A 20,101-nucleotide genomic window follows, 5' to 3' on the forward strand; every position below is an offset into this window, starting at 1 on the left:
AGGAAAGTAACAGTGTCCATGACTCCATAGTGGAGAGGACAACTGAAACTGTGTTTAGAACTCTCTCCTGTGCACTTCTTCCCTTGGCTAGTTTTAATCCTTCCTTTCACTGTAATAAACCATAACCAGGAGTATAAAAGCAACCAATGAGTTCTGTGAGTCCTTTTTGTGAATTATCAAACCTAGGATGATAGGAGGAATCCCTTGAACTTTGCAACCGGTGCCAGAAAGCAGGGTGATCTTGTGAACTGTGTCCCTTAACTTCACAAACAGTATGTGGAAAGTTCTTTGATATGGTTTCAGATTCCACATTGCAACTAAGCTTTAAGAGGCTACTAGGTGTCAGGTATGGGTTTAACATCACATAAGAATACCACAATTATCTGAAAAGGCTTTAAGAATACTTACAAAGACTACTCCCTTTTCTTTATATCCTTCAACCAAAACAATGTATGTCAACAGAATAAATGCAGAAGCAGATATGGGAATCCAGCGGTCTTAGATTTTTGCAAAAATGTGAAACAATATCACTCTTCTATTTTTTTCATTTTAGAAACTATAGTTATTTTTCATTAAAATATTATTTATATTAACATGAAATGAATAAATATTTTTAAAATTCTCAGTTTTAATTTATGATTTGGTAAATATCAATAAAGTATTATAATTTGAATAAATAAAAGCTGTTTGGGTCCTCAATAATTTTTAAGAATGTAAAGAATCCATGGGGCGCCTGGGTGGCGCAGTCGGTTAAGCGTCCGACTTCAGCCAGGTCACGATCTCGCGGTCCGGGAGTTCGAGCCCCGCGTCGGGCTCTGGGCTGATGGCTCAGAGCCTGGAGCCTGTTTCCGATTCTGTGTCTCCCTCTCTCTCTGCCCCTCTCCCGTTCATGCTCTGTCTCTCTCTGTCCCAAAAATAAATAAACGTTGAAAAAAAAATTAAAAAAAAAAAAAAAAAAAAGAATGTAAAGAATCCGAAGACCAAAATAATTGAGAATTGCTCCTCTAAAACTTGAAAATCATGTTGTAAACTATAATATTAACATAAACAAAATTGTATTATTTGATGTCCTATTAATCTGATCAGATATCTAGAGTCTAAAAGAAAAGATAGTAAGTAGTGATAGAAATTCTTCCCTTCAATATTTTTCTTTTTAAGAGAGAGAGAGAGAGAGAGAGAGAGCGAGAGCACATGCACATACTTAAGCAGGCCCCATGCCCAGTGAAATGCCACACATGGGGCTCTATCTCATGACCCTAGATCATGACTTGAGCCAAAATCAAGAGTCGGACGCTTGACTGACTGAGCCGCCCAGGCACCCCTATTTCCCTTCAGTTTTTAACAAAAGAACGGTCAACATCAAGAAAGATGTGTTCCCTTCAACAAGCTATGTATGTCAAAGATCTTTTATAAGTTTTGTTTATTGCAAAAACTTGAACTCAAGAGCCAATGAAAGACAATCTGAAAACACTGAGACGTGTTTAAAGATAGTCTAATCAGGGGGGTGCCTCGGTGCCTGAGTCGGTTAAGTGTCTGACTTCGGCTCAGGTCATGATCTCACAATTCGTGGGTTCAAGCCCCACACTGGGTTCTGTGCTGACAGCTCAGAGCCTGGAGCCTGCTTCAGATTCTGTCTCCCTCTCTCTGCCCTCCCTCCCTTGCTCGTGCTGTCTCTCAAAAATAAACATTAAAAAAAAAAAAAAAAAGATACTCTTATCAGGTAATACTTCAGTAAAAAACCAATAGATTGTAATGATCTCCAACTGAACAGAAGCAAAAAGAAAATATAAAATGACAGATGGAGTAAAAGGAAGATTGATGCGTATGCTCAAGGACACATTCTATTTTTTCAAACTTTTGAACAAAATCTGAAGTTTCCCTTTTATCTTTCTCTAGAAACTTACAAAATACTTTTTATTTCAAAACAAAAAATCTCTGACTATTTCGGAAAACTAAGCAAGCAGTATAGAATAGTGGTTGAAGGTACAGATTTTGGAATTGAACGACAAAGGTTCAAATCCCAATCCCTTACCTTCCTTGAGTAAATTACCCAACTTCTCTAACCCAGTAATTTTTCTGTTTCACAACTACCAGTCATACACCATGGGGTTACTAAGAAGGTAAATGCATACACGAGATGCAATTAGCAGCGTCTGCCACAGCATAAGTACTCAAAAACAGGTGGCATTATTATTATTATGAAGACATCTTACTTTCAGTTCCTTCTCAAGTCTGTCTACTTCAGCTCCTAAAGTATCAATAATATTTTCTCCATGTTTAAGCATAAAGGTTTCTAGTTCTTCAGGAGTTTTCACTTCTTGAATTTCCTATAAAGAAAATGAAAGCGGAAAGACAAAATAACTTAAAAAAAAATCATAGTAGTACACTGATGATTTCTTTAAAAAATCGTAACACCATTAAGTTTGATGAAAATGAAAAACTTTCACACGATAGGCGATGGATGACCTAGTTCTGAAAAAATTTAATTCAACAAAAAATTGAGTATAATACTTCACAGAGGTAGCTTACCAAAATCAGTGGGAACAGAACAGACTATTCAATAAATAGTGCCAGGGCAATTATTTTTCTATAGGAAAAAAGTATTAAATCCCTACTGCAAATCATTAAAAAAACAAATAATTCTAAGTGAATTAAAAAACTATGAGTAGAAAACCAACCACAATATTTTTAGAGAAAAAGGAGAATATTTTTATGATACTGGGAAAAGGAAGGATTTCTTGAACAAGATAATAAAAAGCCTGGAGAAAAAGATTACAAATTTAACATAAAGTTTAAAAATGCATTAAACCTTCTGTACAACAAAGTGAAACAGTAAATCACAAACTAGTATACACAACTGAGGAAGGATTCGTGTCGAGCATATTACAAATAAAATGTTTATAAATCTGTCAGAAGAACAGAAATTAACTAAATAAACAAGCAAGTAGAGGAAATCCCAACGGTTAATAAATTTCAGTGCTTACTAACCTCGTTACTACTACCAGGGGGAATATAAATTATAATTAAATATAAATTGTAATTCTCATATTTATAATGACAACAATTTAAAAACTGTCAATACAATACCACCTAGTAAGAATGTAAAATAATAGAAACTCTGATATACTAATGATGGAAGTTAAACTGACACACTTTACACAATTTGCCAATACCTAGGGAAGCTGAGGGTAAGTTTACTCAATAGCCCATCTATTTTAAATCTAGCTGTACACTACTCTAAAGAAATTCTTGCATAGGTGAACAAGGAAATGTATGAGAATGACACTGTGGACAGAAATGTCCAAGAGGAGACTGGATAAATAAATTACAACAGATTCACTAGAGAATACTATATAGCAATTAAAATAAATTAACTAGAGGTATATGTATATATTAATATGGGAGAATCTCACAACCATGCTGTTAAACAAACTGTAGAGGAAATCAGACAGCATACCATTTATATCAATTTTTAAATATCCAACATGCTGCTATATACTACTATGTTAAGAAAAATATGCTGAAAAGTATAAAAACTGAATGGAAATGACAGTACTAAATTCAAAACAATTTTTAGTTCTAGGGATGGAGGAAGGAGAATGGGATCTAAAAGGAGAAAACCAAAGCTTCACCCATTTTTATAACAATTGCTTGTTTTTAATTCTAAGTAAATACAGTACAATAAAATGTTAAGATTTGACAAAGGCAAGTGGTAACCGGTGCACTGTTCATTTTACCATCCTCTGTAAATTCTCTTTTAAATTTAATTCTTAATTTAAAAAAGCATGGGTTTTGGAGTCAGAGATCTAAATTCATATCTGACTCCATACTGTGGCTCTGCAATTTTAGGCAAGTTAATTAATCTTTCTGTGTCTCAATGTGCCTATGTATAAAATTGAAAATATTATTTCTTTACATCACAGCGCTGTTGAGAGTAAATCAGACAACATATATAAAATGCCTGGCATGTAACAAGCACTGGAATAGTAAGTTTGCTCTTCTGCTGTCTCTGACCCAATCTACAGTAAATAGAAGGGTTTTGTCTGATTTTGGAACCCTAAGAAGTTGAAGGCTGAAGTGATTTTAAGACCTGTAACAGTTTTATTTTATTTACTTAAAAATTTAATTTTTGTAACCCTTGGCTATATAAGAAAACAATAAATACATAAACTTACCTGCAGCATTTGGTCAAAATCTTGTTTTTCTAAATATGATCTTGTAACAACTCGTCCATCAAAATCTACTTCTGCCTTAAATCTTACTTTCCCTAATCCCAGATCTGTGGCTTTAACATCGTGAATTGCCCTGTAATCAATAACAACGCATACAAATTTATATACACGCACATATATATTTTAATGGCGCAAAGTGCAGATTTCTTGTTTTTTCCCATCAGTGATAAAAATGGACCAAGATGGCTTTCAGAGTGTTCACCATCAAGTGCCATATATCAATATCCAAAAAAATGCCCATTTAGCTATTTTTTCATAATGCATACAAAGATGCAAACTTTATAAATATTACAGTTTTATAAATGTTATGAATTATATAGTTGGTGGATTAAAAACAATCAACTCTAAATTGCTTTTCTACCATGTTATTTCATCTCATAATCCTTTTTTCTTTTTCCCAAAAGCTTCTTTACAAGTCTTGATACCACTGTAAAGTACTATCAGAATGAGGTTAATAATAACTACCTCATGGGATTGATATGGGGAGTAATGAACCAACACATACATAAAATTTTAATACTGTAGCAACTACACGTAAAGCATTTAATGAATGAAATTTACTTTACAGATTATACAACACTCCCAGAGGGACCTAAGTGACTTGCCTAAGGTAATTCAGCTAGTCAACAGCAGAGGCAGGATTTCCCCTCCAGATCTTCAGAAAGGGAAGCAGATGTTCAAGTGTCATAACTGCTTTTCATCCCTTCTGCCTGCCCTAACCCTAATCAATCTTCCTTAGGAAACTAATGAGAAAGTCTTTTCTTTCTATGGTAACCACTATTAACATCTTTTCTTTACAGGATATATAAAACAATAGAAAACAGTTAATCCTGGGGATAGACAGAGCTACTGGGAAAACAAATTTAAATGAGACTCCAAATACTCTTAAAACATTTGACTCTAATTTCTGAGTGATCCTGAGCAAGTTACTAAATATTGAGTCTAAAATTCTTTAGCCATAGAAATAAAGAAGTATATTTATCAACTAGGATGAAAATAACATTTAATATTTATAAAATTATATATGCCCAAAATGAAACAAAACTTGTCCAGAAAGGCAAGAAACTATATAATTTACTCTTTTTAAAAAAGTATACCTACCTCAGTCTTAACAACACGTTTAAAAATTTCATTATTTGACTAATACTAAATTGCAGCTAATGAAAATATGCAGCTATACCTTTTCCTTATGAACTTATACAGAACTAACTGGATACAAAAGTGTTTGTGATCAGCAGTGTGTCTACTATGGCTCCCGATAAGCCCCACCTCCTGTACTCAAGTCCTTGTGCAATCCTCTCTCCTTCAATGTGGGCTAGACTTGTCCTAAACAAGGGAACATGGCAAAGTGAGGAGCTATCATTTCCAAGATTAGATGACGATCTGTGACTTTATCTTGTCCACACTCAGTATCTATTGCCTTCTCATCTTGCATACTATGATGAAGCAAGAGGCCAGGTGGGAGACACCCAAGTAGTAAGGAACTAAATTCTCTCAACAATTACATGAGCAGGCTTAGAAGAAGATCCTTCCCCAGGAGATGACTCCAGTCCCAGCCAACGCCTTTTGACTGCATTGTTTTTTTTTTTTTTAAATATGAAATTTATTGTCAAATTGGTTTCCATACAATACCCAGTGCTCATCCCAACAGGTGCCCTCCTCAATACTCATCACCCACCCTCCCCTCCGTCCCACCCCTCATCAACCCTCAGATTGTTCTCAGTTTTTAAGAGTTTCCTATGGTTTGGCTCCCTCCCTAATTTTTTTTTCCTTCCCCTCCCCCATGGTCTTCTGTTAAGTTTCTCAGGATTCACATAAGAGTTAAAACATATGGTTATCTTCCTCTGTGTGACTTATTTCACTTAGCATCACATTCTCCAGTTCCATCCACGTTGCTATGAAAGGCCATATTTCATTCTTTCTCATTGCCATGTAGTATTCCATTGTGTACATAAACCACAATTTTGATTGCAGTTTATAAGAAACCTAAGTACAGGACCCAGGTAAACCATGCCCATGCCCAGATTCCTGACCCACATCAACTGTGAGGTAACAAATGTTGTTTTAAATCACTAAGTTTTGAAGTAATTTGCACACAGTGATAGATAACTGAAAAAACTGTATGAACTTTCTGGATTACTAACATTTATTTTTTCTACCAATTTAATCTACAGATTTCACTCTTCCAGAAAATTTCAAATCTGCCACAGTACATCTTTTTTACTTATAGCTCTTTTTTAGATTTTATGAACAATATATGCAAAATTACAAATACACATGTACCTAACAACAGGACACTGAAATACGTGAAGCGAAAACTGACAAATTTCATAACACGTTTTTGTAAACCTTATTAGCAGCATCACTGGAATAAGCTGACCTTACTGATGGGTCGTTCTCCAGGAGTTCAGTCAGCCGCTGTACTTGCTCTGGCTGGATGGATCGCCCTAAGAGTGCTTCTGTGTTAGTGTAGATGAGGAATGCAGAGACTATGCCTAGTAACGTGCCCACACCCAAAGAACCTAGGCTGTCATACAGGGGATTACCTAAATAAAGTACATAAGAAGTCAGTAAATTAACATTTTCTTTTTTTCTTTTTATTTTTTTCAATATATGAAATTTATTGTCAAATTGGTTTCCATACAACACCCAGTGCTCATCCCAAAAGGTGCCCTCCTCAATACCCATCACCCACCCTCCCCTCCCTCCCACCCCCCATCAACCCTCAAGTAGATTAACATTTTCTATTATTTCAATCAGCTTTAGTGAGTAAAGAACCAGAATTAGTAAATCAAGGGACCCAAAATTCATTCTGAATTCCTTTAATGACTGTCCTAACAGGTTTACTGTACTACAAAATGGGGATGCTACAATGTGCTTCACACTACATAGGAGTATCAGGCTGTTTAATTATTTAAGATCTGTTTTCTTGCATCTGGTCATTACATGAGTGAGGGTCCAGAGCATTTCAGAGATATCATATACATATTAATAATATAATAGAGTCCATTTCTTTTTGATATATTAATAGCACTTTTCCTGTCCCATGTTGACAAAATAATTGGGAGATCGAAAGCTGAAAAACAAAACAAAACATTTTTTGTCTATTTTTCTTATCAAGGTTCCGTGAGAGAATTAAGCCATACAAAAAATGATATGGATTACTCTTCTCATTCACTCAAGGATGATGCATAGCTAGTATCATTCTAGATACAAAGGAGAAAAGTTAACTCACTGCATGCTATAGGTACCTTAGAGCAGTGGTTCTCAAAGTACGGTTCCTTAATCAGCAGCATCAGCATCACTTGAGAACTTGGTAAAAATGCAAGTCCTTAGGCCTCACCTAAGACTCTGAATTGGAAACTCTGGAGTTGGGACCGGCATTCATTGTCTTCTTAAGCCCTCCAGGTGATTCTGATTCTAAAGTTTGCCTTAGTTTGTTTGGACTTAATTCTCTCCCAGAACCAATGAAAAGAGCTGATTATCAGACATCAATAAATATATTTAAAATTTTCCTAATAAACTTAACATACAAGGCTTTTATGATTAAACGTTTTTTATTCCAAAGATCAAATATCAATATTAAATTTAATATTAAATATGCTTGGTAAACATACATTCATTTTACTAAAAAAAATGTCAATTTACACACTAGCTTTACTAACATTTAGTCAAAATATAACACTAAAAAGTAAAATGACTAATCTGTACTACAGTGCTGGAAATGACCCACTTGTAAAACATAATCCACTAGGAAGTTTGTAATTACAGAGTTCAAAATCAAATACTGCTCTTTAAAAATACAAATTTACATCATTATTTTTATTTAAAAATATACCTATATAAATAATCCTTCAGAAAACACAGAAATATTAGTTGGAAAATGTTTTATTGATTTCTTGGCACGTTATTTAATTTAAATGAATTAACTTAGCTAATTAAAACAATGTGAAACTCTAAAAACTAAAATTTGTATAAGTTTGATCTGACTGGTTTTTATTATTTGTAAAAGAAAATCTATTAACAGTTGACTTATTCATCAAGTCTCACTTTCCTTAAGCCTAAAATTTTGCTAAGTAATAATTTGTCTAAGAAATGTCTAAAATGGGAAGGTCAATTGGAAGAACAATGCAAATATTCTGGATCACAGTGAACATTAGAGAATGCTGGTCTAGTCTTAAAATGTACATTCAAAATAAGAAAGATCCATTCATATTTCCGACTATTTTAAGAAACACTGCAGGGGGCGCCTGGGTGGCTCAGTCGGTTAAGCGTCCGACTTCAGCTCAGGTCATGATCTCACGGTCTGTGAGTTCGAGCCCCGCGTCGGGCTCTGTGCTGACAGCTCAGAGCCTGGAGCCCATTTCAGATTCTGTGTCTCCCTCTCTCTGCCCCTCCCCTGTTCATGCTCTGTCTCTCTCTGTCTCAAAAATAAATAAACATTAAAAAAATTAAAAAAAAAAAAAAAAGAAACACTGCAGAAGCATGGAAGCTTACCACCTACAATTATTTCAAGTATGCAAGAGCAAATGGGTAAAAATGGAAGAAGTTCCATTCTGAGAGAACTGTAACCTCAGAAATTTAGTTTTTTTATACTAAATGGTTGTTTTAGAAATTAAAAATGATTTTTCTGTCTTCTTATTTATCTGTACTGGTCTTCCAAACACTTAACTAGTTGCCAAAATGAGGATAAATGCAACTAGAGAGTCCAGGAAAACAGGAAAGCAACAGCAGCTGTTATTGGCACTAACAATGGAAGACAAATGAACAAGAGCCACAATACATATTTATTTAGAACTTTAGGGTTTATTAAAGTTCTCTCCCATATATCATCTTAATATACCTACAAGGTCACTAGGCCAAATATCAATAGGAAGCTCAGAGTACTTGCATAATTTATTAAGGCACATCTAGGAAGGTTAAGCACATTATAGAAATGCTCTATTAACAGCCTTTCTGTATTTCAAACAAAGAAAATTTCTAAGAGAGACATCTGAAGACTTTTGCTATCTTAATTGTCTTATACAAATAAATGGTTAGTATGGAATTAGTATTTAACAATCTCTATTGGTTTAAATTATTCAGTGATATAAAAGAAAATACCCACATATTAGACAATTACTTAAGTACTACAAATAAATCACCTGTAATTTATGAAATACTTACCTGTTATAGAAGTAAGGCCCATACACGTGGCTGCTATTATCACTCCCAAGACTGCTGCGGTATCCTCCAGTAATATAACATTTGTACTAGGATCACGACTTTCCATTACTTAATCGGTTGGGGTACAGACAAGAAAAGAAATTTTCTGAAATCCTAATTTGATACTATCAGGTAACATTTTAATAAGTATCCATTCAAAATTAAGATATAAATTAAGACAAAAATGTATGAGATCCTGATTTTAAACATCCTGTTCAATGTAAACATGACTTCATGGTTTAAGTGTTGACAGTAACAAATTTAAAGTCAAATTACTTTCTTTTTTTTTTTACTTTCTCTAATAATATAAGTACATACAGAAATACCATAGTTCACTTAAGTTAAAATACAAAGTATTCACGTTCATATCACACTACATTTCTCTTTTTAAAAGAGACCGTATATATTGTAAGAGTCACACAGGGAAGACATTGAGATATATTTTGTACACATCTATAAGGAAAAAAGAAACAGCACTAGGCAATTTTAAAAAATAAAGGAGGTGAATGAAATAGGACACCTAAAATACATACCATATTTATAAAATGGCATTCCTTTGGCCCGAGCACTCCTACGAAGTTCATTTACAGCAACGAGAAGTGTTGCTGAAAGAAAAGCATTCATATCAGCAAGAAAAAACTTCATGCCTCCCAGCTTTAAAGATGGCATCTCAAACTAAAGAGGCACAACACTTTTAATGCCAGGGTTGTCAATAAAGAAAAGTCCTCTATTAACTAGTCATTATCAAGACTCCAAAAATCATCACATTACAATGAATTTCTAGTATTCCCCATATTTCTAAACCGTAATAATTTTAATTTCCTGACTACAACCTAATGACCTTAATTTATTGGACAGCAACTGGTTGGCAGGCAGCACGCTAAGCACATTTACGTCTGACCCTCCCAACCTTTTGAGGCAGGTAGTGTTATCACCATTTTACAGACTGTTAAAGATGAAGGGAACACTATGCATAGCAAATGACAACGTTTTGGAAGTAAGCACACTATGAATTCAGCAATGAGTCAGGCAGTTTCCCACATGTCAGTACTTCTCTGTCATAGAACTGCTACAGATGAAATTTGCAGAAACTTTGAAATATTTTATTGCAAAGAGTGATCTTTCTGTGATTAACACTACTAAAACCCGACTTTTAAAAACTCAATATATAGTTATGTTTTTATACTTCGCTCCAAATGTTCTGAGTATTACGATAAAATACTCAAAAACAAAAAGGTTTTCCCTTGCCCCCACCCATTATAGGAATAACCATATTATATTATACAAAGAATTTACTTCCTCAAAGTAGATTCCTATTTCTAGTTTTTCTTTAATCAATGGAATTTAGCAATTTATAAGAGTAGACTGCTGAATATATATTACTAAATTAAGAATAAAGAGATACTGTGACAGTACATACCTCCTTCAGATACTAATGATCCTGCTAAAATACAATATGCCTAGAAAATAAGTATTAAAGAATAAGTTAATATTTCATTAAAGAATCACAATGACTCATGCATAAAATTTATAATGTTTAAAACGGAAACATAAATTGAAATCCTAGCCAGATCAGGATCTTGATGGGAAACAGCTCAAACGAGGACAATGAGATAGATGGTGTATCTTCATAAACGGAAAAAAAAGTTAAAAATCTGATGGCCATCTCATTTTTTAAACTTATCTTCTCTGCAGAATGTGATACCGTGACCTAAGTTAAATTCTTGATATAAAATATGAAAAAATTACTTAATTGGTATGAAAATTTTTCTGAAGTTGAAAATGAACACAAACATTTGAAATCTGTGGTGTGGGTATCAGGATACAGTAAGATCCACATCCATACCCATGTAACTTCTGGATTTTGTTTGGATGCCTAGTACCAATCCTGATTCAGAAAGATAACCAGTTATAAACAGTAATCAATTTGGGGGAGGCAGGTAACACCATCTACCTTGCAGTTTCAGGATACCCTTGAATTAATGAAAGATTTCAAAAAACTTTAATCCAAGGTGTACAGAAACAGTTAACCTAGCAACACAAATTTAAACAATTTTAAATGTACTCCAAACCAAACACATGTAGAATTTTCAACATTTCCTTCTTGGAACCCTAGGCTTCCCTGAAACAGAAGTTTGGAAAATTCTGATTCCAGTCCAACACTCTCCTAATTCTACTAAGGAAACTGAGATGTCCCAAGGCTATGTGATTTGCTTGAGTACACAAAAATGATACCAGGGTAAAAACTTAAATATGGGTTTTCCAGTTTTAATTCTAGGCTATTCCCACTGAATCCTACTGCCAACCTAAAACATAATTAAAAGAGTAGCTAAACGTCTAAGTAATTTTTTTAATCCTTCTATCTCTTTCCTGAAAGGATTTAAGATACACTTGTCACCCAAAAAAAGGAAACACTATGTATCAGCCAGTGATTCCAAAATCTAATAAACATAAACCGGTCTATGGTATGTTAACCATTATATATTAACCAAGAGTCATAGTCTGAAGGAACCTCATTTAGTTACAAAAAGACAGAAAGAAGAGCTTCTAGAAACTTTAAAACTTATACACAATCAAAAATTTAACTAATTTTCACTGACCACTTAGCCTCTATGAAGTAATACCGTACAAATCAGACAAACGAGGTTATCTATAAAGTGGCCAAACCTTTTCAGAATGGAGAAAATATACCTGCTCATTTCAATTATATGAAAATATACCTGCTCATTTCAATTATATGGTAAGAAATCAGTCAATAAAAATGGTAGGAAAAGCCTAGTTTAATAGGCTTGTTATTGTGTCGGTACATAGGTGTAATAAGATGTTAAATGAAACTCACTGCAGTTGAGAACAAATTAGGTTATAAGCTCTCCCACATTCCAAAATGAGGTGCTGTACCGTCTCTTCAGGCCAGGACAGAGGATGCCCTAGGCTGGTTCTGCAACTCCTAGCTCCACACCCACTAGCCCATAAAGAAAAGCTAAGGTTAAGAGCAAAAGTGAAGATTTCTTTGGAGAAAGCTGTTAACTGTTAAGATTGCTCAGAAAGCTGGACGTGCACCCTTACTGTTTAGAGTTTACAGTGAACTATGTCTAATGACATGTAAAAATAAATTTATTGGCAAGTCTACTAACTGATATTGTGTCAGAGTAAATAATTATGTTTGAAAAAAAATACACCCTCACTGAGAGGGTATTAAAGATGTCTGTTTTAACACACAGAGTCCACACACGGAATTCTAAGTAGGAGTTTTTAGAAAAGAGATCAGCTGCCCAAAAAGTCTTCTTGAAAACGCAAGGCAACCTCAGCAGAAACAATCTGGAACTACACAAGATGCAGAAGCTGACAGCGGCTGGCACGTGACCAATCTGTTTATCAAGAGAGCTAGAGTCAGAGTGGCCGTGCAGGGTAATCTCCAAGAAGTTTCCATGAGAGAAAAAGGCAGCTTTAAGAATCTACAAAGACCAGAGGAAACCAGTGCAAAATGATGCTGCTGTCAGTAAAGTCTTACTTTTCTGTCCCCTATCCCTACCTTTGATGCTGCCAGAGCAATCTAGGGAGTAGGAAAGAAGGGTAGAAGTCCTAAGTAGGATTATACAGAAGGTGACCATGCTCCCATCCTACCATTAACCCAGTATAGGCTTCCTATCTACACGCGTGAAAAAAAAAAAGATCTTTAAATAAAATTCCAACTTACGACTGTGAGGGACTGTATATTTTAATTACTGATAGATTATTCTTGGGACTAAAAATGAATAGAGATGTTCTTGATCTTTAACAGTAACTGGAGAAATGAATGGAACTGCCCAAGATTTTAACCAAGGAGTCAGTGCTTAATGATTGTACCTAAAGAGATACTCTTGGTTCAACATCACTGAATCATATGGATTTAGAGGTCATGACTAGTCATGTTCGAAAAAATACAACTACAGATACATAACCAAGTATTATAGTCAAAAAGGTATGTGTTAGTCCCTTTCTTTAACATCAATGTGACAAAGCATTCTACTGTACTTAATCGCTATTTCATATTACTTGAAAACTGAGGGGGAAAAAAAAAAAGATTACCCATAGAAGGGATTCCATTGGCTGTGGATTAAGCAATCCCATGATTCCATGATACCAAGATAATCCTGCACCCATCATGAAAATACCAACCCCACTAATGAGTGAAGCAATATAGCGCATATTTGAAAATCCATACCTGAAAAATAAAAAAGATAATACGGTTTACAAGAAATACAAATTGTTTTAAAACATGTTTCATGAGTCAGTGAAAAAGAAAACCAAAACTCACAATATCGAGATGTCATGGCTTTATATTTAAGTAAAATGTAAGTGCCAAACTTAAGTCAGAAAATCAATATATGAAACGAAAAAAACTGGAAGATCTTTGAAAAAATATAAAAACAGAGTTAATATGGTTAAATTCAGGTATTTTCTAATCCCTTTTCCATATAGTCTGTTTTGATTAAGTAGAGGCACTTTTACTATTATGTATCCCAAATACTGATTAAACTAATCTATTTAAAAATGCATTCAGATATTTATTAAAAGGGTAACATTTAAATTTCCTGGTAATGCAGCCCCTAACTAAATATTATGGTCTTCTGGCACAGCCAATCACTGATTTATACTACCTATAATTTGATGCTGGACACTTGTTGCTGGTTCTGAAGTTCAGTACACAGCAACTAACTACTATTAGCAGGACTACAAGCTTCAGTTTCTGGGTGTGTTCATGATGTTTAAAAATTTTTTTTTCATTTGTTTTTTAAGAATCTTTGGTCTGTATGTGCATTATTTTGTATTACTGTATGTGTTAATAAAATACGGAGTATTAAAATGTTCAAAAACATATGAGGTAAAGAACCACTCATTAACAAAAATATTTCCTGGGAAATTTACTTCCGAAGTCAAACTCTATGGCACCCTTCTGGCAGATGCAAATTTAAACAATAGGTCTCAGTTAAAATTGCTTTTTAATTATTTTTGCAAATATGTAGTAATCTTGCCATAGGGAATTCTCAGTTTATAGATGTGACAATGTTCTACCAGTATGATTTAGAAAAATTTACTTTCTCTGAAATTTACCCCCCAAATTAGGGATACACATATTTATTTAAGTTAATTAAGATCTAAATTAAATGCTATTATTTTCATTTTATGTGTTTTCAAAAATCTTGTAGTTTCTTACTGAAAAAAAATTTTTTTCAACGTTTATTTATTTTTGGGACAGAGAGAGACAGAGCATGAACAGGGGAGGGGCAGAGAGAGAGGGAGACACAGAATCGGAAACAGGCTCCAGGCTCTGAGCCATCAGCCCAGAGCCTGACGCGGGGCTCGAACTCACGGACCGGGAGATCGTGACCTGGCTGAAGTCGGACGCTTAACCGACTGCGCCACCCAGGCGCCCCTAAAATTTTTAACTATGTAGATCTGCACTGTCCAATATTAGTCATCAGCCACATAAAGCTATTTAAATTTAAATTAATTAAAACTAAATAAAAATTTAAATGTAGTTCTTCAGTTGCACTAGCCACATTTCAAATGCTCAACAGCCACATGTAGCTACAGCTAGGGACTATCATACCGGACAGATACAAAATATTTCTACTACTTAGAATACTCAATACTCTATTGGGCAGTAGTAGATTGTTGAAAAATACCTTAAGAAGAAATCTTCACAACCCAAAATTTTAAAATTTTATCCTGTTTTAAAATTTTTGGTACATAAAACTGGTCAGGAAAATAATTTTTTGACATAGTAAAATACTGTAATAATGTGTAATTAGCAGATTAGAAAGCTAGTTGTTCTTTGTAATAGCTTTATTGACAGTTTTAGGATATTCAAAATATGTCATTATTTATAACAAAACAGTAGCATCTTGCTTTTGAGTAAAAAAAGGCACTTATATAAAGCATATATGTAGACTCCTTTACAGAAATAAAATAGCTTTTTTTTTTTGCCTTTAAGATAGATCAAATTCTATTACTGAAGCTTGTTAAATGATACATGTGGAATTCAAAGTATTATGTTAATTATGTTAGTAAAAAGAATATCAAATAACTGATGTGACTCAAAATAATATATTCTAAAAAGAATACTCATTTTACAAATAAATTTTGAAATGTTAGCAGAAATACAATTTCAAAATCAAAATATAAGGATTAAAATACATTAAATAGAGATTTAATAAAAGTTATTGGGGTCCCTGGGTGGCTCAGTCAGTTAAATGTCTGACTTGATTTTAGCCCAGGTCATGATCTCACGGTTCATGAGACTGGGTCCCATGTTGGGCTTTCTACCCCTCCCCTCACACCCAAGAACATACATGTGGCTCTCTCTCTCTCAAAATAAATAAACTTAAAAAAAATTACCACCAAAATTTTAGATTGAGTGCCTATTAGTCTAAATGTGGAATGTTTCCTTTAACCAAATAAAATAGAACTCTAAGATCAAAATATGTGCTTTGTTATTATCAAATACAAAGAGAACAAGATATCTATGCTGTTACAAAGCATAAAAGTAATTTAAACTTCATTTTCAAATTAGATCATGAATTTATTATGACACAGCAGTGAGTCATGCATTCAGTTGCTTTTATTTCAATGACTTGCTGCCCCCCAAAAAACCAAAATAAAGACAATGTCCTTACGGATGAGTAGGATCTGGCGTTTGAACAGACTTACTGATGCCCACTGCTAGCAAACCCTACGGAGAAGTAAAAAGGGTAAATAATTGTTAGCAAGATGGAGAGAATAGTGCGGAAAAACCAATCTGGAGTGTGCAATCTGACAATGGCAAAGAAACACTTAACATGGACATACACAACAGCCTATCAATTCTGGTTCCCAGTACTTACCTTACAGAAATAAAGATGAACCCAATGGGGTTCAAAACACCATTGCTTATAAGGACGAAAAATGTGAAAGCCAACCTAAAAATCCATCAATAAGGAATGGCAAAATAAATGATGGTATTGCCAAACTGTAAATTACTTCTACGACAGTTTAAAAAATGGAGTGGAGAGACAGCTTTCTGTACTGACATACCATTAGACATACCATTAAAGTGGAAGAAAAAAAAACAAGTTTAGGAATAGCATATTAAGTACAAAAAAACCTGTGTAATTTTTCTAGACTATATATAATGTAAAGCACGGGAAAAGGTCTAGAAGAACACACATTTAACTGTTGACACCTCGGAGACAGAAGAAGGATTAGGGTAGTCTGTAACATCTGATTTTTCACAGGAAAAGCAACTTGTATAGCCGTACAAATATAGTAAACATTTTAAACAGTACGCATTGCATATTGACACATACATTTCTTTAAACCTTCAAAACCATGTACCAGGAGTTACGTATCAATATACAAAGAGCAGTGATTTCTGGGGTGTGGAAGAAGGGAATAAAGATGGAGGACTAGTTACAACTAAGATTTAATTTCTTTAAAAAAACAAAAATGTAAACACATATGGCAAAAATATGACATGTCTTTAATCCTGGTTATCACCTTTCTCTTTTCCTTCCTTTCTCCCCTGACCTTATCTTTTCTTGCTTTCATTTGGTTTTTTTTCTTACATCTTTTGTTAAAAAGAATTATCCACTGGAAACTCCTGATATTAGTATGTTTGCCCTCAGTTAAGTCCTTTCTATTCTAATTTGATGTGAATTTAGAAATCTAAAAAAGATTACCTCATTAAAATTATTTACTTAATAAAAATACAAAGCCTCTGAGTGAATACCCTATGTGGTATTATTTGCCTAATCTGGGGTTTTTCCTTTTTTTTTTTTTTTTTCAGCACAGTATCCAATATCAGATAGATAAAGCTTCAAGATAGCCAAATTCTTCATGGATGAGGTTTCCCTGTCAGTTACAAGATACCTAATAGAAACATTCTCTCTAGTAAAATATATAGAGATTACACCACCTTGAAAATGGCTAAAACAAATATATACTGAACTTTTAAGTTTTAATACTGGAAACCTTACCCTAAATACACAGAATATTACCAATTTTTTTTTCTACTGTATTCCAAAGAAAAAGAGGGTTAAAACTACCTAACACATAGAAGATGACTTTTCAGTGAACCAAACCAAGAAAATGAGACTAAATTAAGATAGAACATATACTTCTTTAAAACCTATACATTAAAATTAAAATATGAATTCATGTTGTGTGTGTGTGTGTGTGTGTGTGTGTGTGTGTGTACACACACACATGGTTTATAATGTTTACAAAACAGCCATTGGGTATTCAATTATTTTTAAAATCCTTACTATTCAGGTTGGCCATGCAATGAAATGTGGAATATCAAGTTTTTTATAAATTGAATACAGATTATTACTTACCATTATTTATTAGTTTTTTTCTACAAAAATAAGATATCATAGACCATCCCTAATCCTGTCCATCCCCACTCCCAGAAGCAGGGTAGCATGAGTTAGGTTTGATATGTGTCCTTTCAGACCTTTTTCTGCACAATTGTATGTGTGTATAACACATAAATAAATATACACAAATATATCAGTTTTGTAAATATGACCTACATCTGTTTGGTTTGCAACATAATGAAATATTAACAGCTAGTGGCTAAGAAGCAATGCTTCCCCTTCCATGATCATCCTTCCCTTTTTGGTTTTCCTTCAGTATCATACTATCATTCAACTGCTTAAATGTCATCTTGAAATATCTTTCTAGTTGTTTGAAGCGTATGACCTCCTTACAAAAGACAGAGCAAGGACTGTCTTCTTCTGAACACTACATTGTAAACTAGGTGCTCAATAAATTCATACAAATTAATATTAATGATGCATTATATATTATTTAGGAGAAAAGTTTTAAAAAATGAACTGTCAGAGAAATTGTAAACCTAGATACCACCAGAGGTACAGATCTAATTTAAAAGTTAAGGTGTGAAACTCTGAGGGGGGTGTGAGGAAGATGGCGGCGTAGGAGGACGCTGGGCTCACCGCGCGTCCTGCTGATCAATTAGATTCCACCTACACCTGCCTAAATAACCCAGAAAACCGCCAGAGGATTAGCAGAACGGAGTCGCCGGAGCCAAGCGCAGACGAGAGGCCCACGGAAGAGGGTAGGAAGGGCGGCGAGGCGGTGCGCGCTCCACGGACTGGCGGGAGGGAGCCGGGGCGGAGGGGCGGCTCGCCGGCCAAGCAGAGCCCCGGAGTCTGGCCTGCAAAAGCAGAGGGGCCTGACGGACTGTGTTCCGACAGCAAGCGCGACTTAGCGTCTGGGAGGTCATAAGTTAACAGCTCTGCTCAGAAAGCGGGAAGGCTGGAGGACAAAGGGAGGGAGAGCTGCTGAGTCCCCGGACGACAGAGCTCAGTTTGGTGGGGAACAAAGGCGCTCGCCAGCGCCATCTCCCCCGCCCATCCCCCAGCCAAAATCCCAAAGAGAACCAGTTCCTGCCAGGGAACTTCCCCGCTCCGCGCAAACACCCAACTCTGTGCTTCTGCGGAGCCAAACCTCCGGCAGTGGATCTGACTCCCTCCCGCTGCCACAGGGCCCCTCCTGAAGTGGATCACCTAAGGAGAAGCGAGCTAAGCCTGCCCCTCCTGCCCCTGTGCACCTTGCCTACCCACCCCAGCTAATACGCCAGATCCCCAGCATCACAAGCCTGGCAGTGTGCAAGTAGCCCAAACGGGCCACGCCACCCCACAGTGAATCCCGCCCCTAGGAGAGGGGAAGAGAAGGCACACACCAGTCGGACTGTGGCCCCAGCGGTGGGCCGGGGGCAGACATCAGGTCGGAGTGCGGCCCCGCCCACCAACTCCAGTTACACACCACAGCACAGGGGAAGTGCCCTGCAGGTCCTCACCACGCCAGGGACTATCCAAAATGACCAAGCGGAAGAATTCCCCTCAGAAGAATCTCCAGGAAATAACAACAGCTAATGAGCTGATCAAAAAGGATTTAAATAATATAACAGAAAGTGAATTTAAAATAATAGTCATAAAATTAATCGCCGGGCTTGAAAACAGTATACAGGACAGCAGAGAATCCCTTGCTACAGAGATCAAGGGACTAAGGAACAGTCATGAGGAGCTGAAAAACGCTTTAAATGAAATGCAAAACAAAATGGAGACCACCACAGCTCGGATTGAAGAGGCAGAGGAGAGAATAGGTGAACTAGAAGATAAAGTTATGGAAAAAGAGGAAGCTGAGAGAAAGAGAGATAAAAAAATCCAGGAGTATGAGGGGAAAATTAGAGAACTAAGTGATACACTAAAAAGAAATAATATACGCATAATTGGTATCCCAGAGGAGGAAGAGAGAGGGAAAGGTGCTGAAGGGGTACTTGAAGAAATAATAGCTGAGAACTTCCCTGAACTGGGGAAGGAAAAAGGCATTGAAATCCAAGAGGCACAGAGAACTCCCTTCAGACGGAACCTGAATCGATCTTCTGCACGACATATCATAGTGAAACTGGCAAAATACAAGGATAAAGAGAAAATTCTGAAAGCAGCAAGGGGTAAACGTGCCCTCACATATAAAGGGAGACCTATAAGACTCGTGACGGATCTCTCTTTTGAAACTTGGCAGGCCAGAAAGAATTGGCACGAGATTTTCAGTGTGCTAGACAGAAAAAATATGCAGCCGAGAATCCTTTATCCAGCAAGTCTGTCATTTAGAATAGA

At 35.5% G+C, this 20,101-nt stretch overlaps 1 protein-coding gene across 1 annotated transcript in view; it reads right to left on the reverse strand.

Moving 5' to 3' along the window:
• Nucleotides 1-20,101, reverse strand: part of SLC30A9 (solute carrier family 30 member 9) — a 91,852-nt gene that overhangs the window by 6,993 nt on the left and 64,758 nt on the right. The window contains exons 10-17 of the mRNA XM_045474219.1: nt 16,097-16,152; nt 13,506-13,641; nt 10,858-10,897; nt 9,971-10,042; nt 9,399-9,506; nt 6,613-6,778; nt 4,176-4,305; nt 2,214-2,327 (exon numbers count right to left, since the gene is read on the reverse strand). Coding sequence (XP_045330175.1) covers nt 2,214-2,327; nt 4,176-4,305; nt 6,613-6,778; nt 9,399-9,506; nt 9,971-10,042; nt 10,858-10,897; nt 13,506-13,641; nt 16,097-16,152 — 822 coding nt within the window. The remainder of the gene's footprint in view (nt 1-2,213; nt 2,328-4,175; nt 4,306-6,612; nt 6,779-9,398; nt 9,507-9,970; nt 10,043-10,857; nt 10,898-13,505; nt 13,642-16,096; nt 16,153-20,101) is intronic.

This window comes from Leopardus geoffroyi, chromosome B1 (assembly GCF_018350155.1).
Source record: "Leopardus geoffroyi isolate Oge1 chromosome B1, O.geoffroyi_Oge1_pat1.0, whole genome shotgun sequence".
In the NCBI taxonomy this organism is placed as follows: Eukaryota; Metazoa; Chordata; class Mammalia; order Carnivora; family Felidae; genus Leopardus; species Leopardus geoffroyi.